We start from the raw sequence: 5,468 nt of genomic DNA on the forward strand, positions 1-5,468 counted from the left end.
GGAACCACATACGTTGTCTTGTAGGGGGCGGGACGTCTTCCAGCAATTCTTGCAATGCTCTGGCGAGAAAATTGTAATAGTGCCTGCCATTTAATGGCCTAGGTAGCAGATACGGCCCAATTAAACAGTCCCCAACAACACCGACCCACACATTAACGAAGAACCGCACTTGATGAGCGCTAGTAATTGTGGCATGTGGGTTATCCTCACTCCAAACATGCGAATTGTGCGTGTTGAAGAATCCATCACGCCCGAACGTTGCTTCATCGGTAAACAACACAGAGGATGGAAATGTAGGTGCATTTCACACTGTTCCAGGTACCACTACGAAAACTGTGCTCTGGATGGATAATCAACTGGTTCCAGATTGTGGACACGCTGTAAGTGAAATGGACGTAACAATTGCTCTCGAAGGAGTGTTCGTACATTCGTCTGATTCGTCCCCATGTTACGTGCACTTGCACGAGAGCCGATTGAAGGATCCCGCTCCACATGCTGCAAGACAGCTTCCTCAAATTGCAGCGTTCTAACCGTGCGACGGCGACTCTGTCCAGGTAATCTGCTAAATGACCCGCTCTCACACAGACGTTGGTACACAGCAGCAATGGTCGTATGATGCGGGATACGGCGATTAGGATATTGTTGTTGATAAACCGGCTGTGCAGCTCGTCCGTTGTGGTGCGCTACGTAGTACGCACCAACCATATCAGTGTACTCACTCCAGGTGTATCGTCGCATTAGTAAACAGAGACAATGCACTACTACACTGGTGGACAGCAGTTGCTTACAACTGAAGAGCGTAATACGTCCTCTAACAACTGAAGATCGTAATACGGCCTTTAACAACTGAAGAGCGTAATACGGCCTCCACTGGTTTAAATAATCCTCATAGGAAAAAATGACATTAGGGAAAAATATTTGTTTTGATGTCCCCTACAACCTGCCAGAGTTTGTCGGTTTAAATACTTTTCATCCTGTATATGTCTATGTCTGATTCTGTGTAGTCTACGTGTAGTGTATGTTTGTTGTTAGCGCATTGCCCGCGGGAAAAGATAGTGTGTTCTGGGGAACCTTCTTCCCGCGTGTGCATGTAGGTGTATGCCTCAGACTCTCGCGGTTTAAGTGCGTGGGATAATGTTCGTGTCCGGTTAAGAAATGTACCGTACCGCGGCTGGAATCGATGTGTTTCATTCTCAACCGCTCCCTTAGTCAGGGAGGAAGTCGTGCACTCTACGTCCCTTATCACTTACATCCCACTCACCTTGCCATGTATCCAAACGCCAACTTTTAAGGTGACGTATCGTCTGTATCGGCACACCAGTTAGAGGTTGGGACACTATATTAGTGAGGACAGACAGTTGTGAGGAGGGACAGTTGTGAGGAGACCCGGCCGAACAGGTAGCGGGCGGTCTACAGGGGCACCAAACAGGTTGCTCGCCGCAGTTCAGTACTGGTGTTGATTTAGCGGAATATAACAACAATGAAGGTATAAGTTATCGGCGGTGCGTAAACGTAAACAGAAAGTGTAAAGAAAGACTAAATACCAGAAACAACTTAGTTTTAGGTGAAGGCAGCCATACATGTATTCCGGACGTCGCGGTTAATGAAGTGCGAAAACACATGGCAAACGCCAAAAGGCGTGCAAAAGAAACGGACACTTCAGTTTCTTCTGTTTACGCCGAAGAAGTAGGGCCGCTGTTCAATCAAAGATACGACATCGTCACATCACCGCCGTCACAAAGGAGTGCAAAACGATCGCTGCAACGCATCAGGCAAAGAAAAACATGGGATCTACACAAGATCCGACCGATGCTGCAGAAATATTTCTGCAAGAACATCATTTGCTAATGAATGGGACCAAATTTTTACTTGTAGATGACAACAGAGTACCAAATGATAGGATATTGGTGTTCGCCAGCGAAAGGGGAAAATCCTGTTTAACAGACTGCAATTCGTTCTTTGTCGATGGAACGTTCAAAAGCTCCAGCAAGCAGTTTGGACAGTTATTTATTGTTCATGCCGATATTTCTAGTTCTGAGGAGGAAACAAACACAGTTCCAACCGTGTACGCCTTGCTACCCAATAAAAAGCGAGAAAAGTACGATCGCTGTTTCACAGCTGTTAAGAGCAACGTACCTGGATGGAATCATACAGCTATCATGATGGATTTTGAAGCTGCAGTCATCCAATCAGCAACACATTTGTTTCCTGATGCACTATCATTTCAACCAGTGCTTGTGGAGGCAAATGTAGAATTGCGGCCTTGTTGCTGCCTACAAGGTAAACGAAGAAATTCGTTTTCACATAAAATTGTGTTCCGCTCTGGCTCACATTCCACTGGACATGTTAGATGATGGATGGCTATGGATTCAGGAGAGCACGCCAGATGATGAAAAACTGCAGGATTTTTACGACTGTTTTGTTGAACAATGGCTGGATAATGACGACATGCCAAGGGATATATGGAACTGCGCAGGAAGGCGTCACCGCACCAACAATGTTTCAGGATGGAATCGGAGGATAAATACATTAATTGTTCATCCAAATTTTTAATCCACTCAGAATAGACTATCATGGGCACCAATTTGACCGACTAGTTTTAAATCTAGCTGGGAAAAGAAGAAAGAAGTCCGCAATTAAGACAGATGAGATAGTTTCTAAGGCCCTTACAAGACTCCAAGTTGGCGGCAACGTAAAATCATTTCTTACTTGCGTGACCTATGCACAGAAATTACAATGAAAAGGAAATGGCTGAAGCTACAGCAATACTTGTAAATATTGAAAAGGGGTTCAGTTCACGCCGATCACCCTATTGTAAAAATTGTAAATAAATAATCATCCTATAAATATTGTAACTAAATATAATGGGGGACGAAGAGAGACTACCTCCTCGTGGTGTTCCCTGGACACGACACAAAGTCGTCTAAATGTCTTTTGCAAATTGTAAAAGATTCACTAATGAAGTATGAAAAGTCATAACTTTTCTAACAGTCACAATCAGCATTTTTGTGTGGAGAATTTTAGAAACAATGTCTCTTTGAGTGGACGATGAATACAGCTTGTTTCGATACATAAATTGCATTCCTTAACGCTAATTGCTCACATTAGACCTCAGTACACTTCCCTGCGTGGTACGGGAAAACTGAGGTTTATTTCGAAATAATTAAAGAAAAAAGTTTCTACTGAGAAACAAATTCTTTAGTTGGCTCCTCTTAATATATGGTTTAAGGTTGCCACTCCTATCATACCAAATTTTGGGTGAAGGGTTGAAAGATGGAAAATATTTTCCTTTTCTATAGTTTCTGTAAAATGCATCGTCAAGTATGAGGTTGAGCGAAAATTAAGCCGTATGTGAGATTGATCGGAACAAAAATTCCAATGAAAAAGCTCTTACGCATAACTGTGCTGTAACTAATGATTGACATGATATCGTGGGGGCAAAATCAGCTCCGATTTCTAATCTTACTAAGGCCACTCTTCCTTGCCCAAAAAAATTCTGAAATAATGTAGCCTGGCTGCACTGGAGGAGTGTGAATGTCCCTCGGCAGTTGCCCGGGCCCGCACAAGCCGAGCGCTCAGTCACACCAAGCGGCAGCAGGTAGTGGCCGAGCAGGTAGTGGCGCACCTTTTTCGACACACCCTGTGCCGGTCCCTCAGCATCCCGCATTTCTCACAAGTGTCCCCACATTCGAGTTTCTCACAAGTGTCTCTTCTCACAAGTGTCCACAACTCCACCAGTTATTGTGCGTACCTTATCTAGTCTCCCCATATTTAACCTGTACCTTCCAGCTCTGTACTTGATCTTGATATCTGTGGATCGTACTCCGAGCCACTGATTAACAGAAGCTGACCAAAGCTACTCCAGCACGCTGAAAGTACGTAAAGTAATTTTCATATCGATTGATATGCCTCTAACTTAACGTGGATTGAGATTGCAAGAGGTGTTGTATGTATTGACATCGGTGGCAAAGAAAAGCAGTGGGTATTTGAGTCGGTGGAGTTTTAAAAACTCGAAACAGGGCAGTCAAGCAAGTGTAGTGGCGTGCCTGCTGTGGAACGGCCCCCAGAGAGAGTCCGGTGGCGGGCGTCCCAGCAAAGCGTGGAGCGGCGCGGCGCTGTTGATATCCGCGCGCGGGCCGTTCCGGGAACGGGCCGGCCGGCAGGGCCAGGCGCGCCGGCGCGGGGCGTGGAGGGGCGGGAGGCGGGGCCGCGCCGCCGCCGGGGCAGGGAGCGGGGGGCGGGGGGCGGCCGCGCGCGGGCCGGGTCCCGCCGCCGCCGCCGCTGCGGGCCGCCTGACTAACACGCCGCTCAGTCCCTTCACAGGCGCCGCACCAGCAGCCAGCCGCCAGCCGCGACCGTGCGTGCCAGCCCGAGCTGTCTGCTGCAGCGTGCGTGCGCCCCACACCCGCTGCCGTCGCCGTCGCAGCCGCTCTCATTGTTGTGCTCGCGCGCGTGCCGCCTGCCCAAGTCGCTGCGCTGCGCACGAGGCGCTCGCACTTCCGACGCATCTGTTGACGCCTACTACTGCGCTGCGATATTGTTGTCGTGTGCCAGTGACAGTGCCGTCGGTACTAAGCGACAAGAATTCGACGCCCGTGTGAGTGATTTGTCAGTCGGTGGTGTTTGGCGCAATAGAATTTTGCCTTAAAGTGCAGTGACCAGTGTAAAATAAGTACCGTTATTAGTTACGCTAAGTAAGTACCTTCTGAAAATCGACGCTACCTGTGTTTATTACCACCCTGTCCCCAGTGAACCGTGCGAAAAAAGAGAATATATTGTTCACACTCTCCCAGCGATTACAGCCATTGATATAAAATTACGAAAGACTGTGGTTTCTATTTATCAGCAGTTTGTCGTCATCTTCTCTCGTAGAGGAGACTGCATTACATAAAACTTGTGCTGGCGACAGGAGCAGCGCCACTGAAAAAAGAAACTGAGCTGTGATCGACTTACAGAAACCGTGTGATTTCAAAACTAGATTAATACTCCCATTCCGAGCCCAACATACATTTCCAAATTTGAGAAGCATTGTCAGTAATTACTTTTCTGTTCTCTGTCTGTTTGGGGCGTTGTGTTGTTTACGAGAAGTGTCAGATTCCTAATAAACGACCGTGCGAAGTTGGTGTGAATGCAGGAGAAGTGCGATTTGGTGCTCAGCTCAGAGAATAAAATCTAGCACTCTAACTGCAAGGACTCAAACAGTGCACGTAGATGCTCTAAAACGACTGAAAATTTGAGTTGCCAAAATATCTGTTCATTCCTTTTGTGTGGAAGCTGTTCTCCTGCTTGGGCGTCAGTGATCTTTCTAGTATCTGCCACAGTAGCCCGCTGTTCCTGTCGACTATCTCACGCACGTCGTTCTTACAGTAACGGGAACACCCAAATACTGCATGCTACCGAGTCTGATGCTGTCTTTCCCTTCAGTTTGTGCAGTGACTAGGGTAGTTTAGGTCGCGCTGAAATAAAAT

At 47.1% G+C, this 5,468-nt stretch overlaps 1 protein-coding gene across 1 annotated transcript; it reads right to left on the reverse strand.

The window, feature by feature from the left end:
* Positions 1–3,911: 3,911 nt before the first annotated feature.
* Positions 3,912–4,508, reverse strand: LOC126195559 (forkhead box protein L2-like). Its single transcript, XM_049934183.1, has one exon. It carries the CDS (start codon positions 4,506–4,508, stop codon positions 3,912–3,914), a length of 597 nt encoding a protein of 198 aa, XP_049790140.1.
* Positions 4,509–5,468: the final 960 nt, after the last annotated feature.

This window comes from Schistocerca nitens, chromosome 7 (assembly GCF_023898315.1).
Source record: "Schistocerca nitens isolate TAMUIC-IGC-003100 chromosome 7, iqSchNite1.1, whole genome shotgun sequence".
Classification (NCBI taxonomy): domain Eukaryota; kingdom Metazoa; phylum Arthropoda; class Insecta; order Orthoptera; family Acrididae; genus Schistocerca; species Schistocerca nitens.

Bases quoted from the DNA above. Each gene is read 5' to 3' on its own strand.
- LOC126195559 (XM_049934183.1), bottom strand. From the start codon at position 4,508: ATGCGTCGGAAGTGCGAGCGCCTCGTGCGCAGCGCAGCGACTTGGGCA.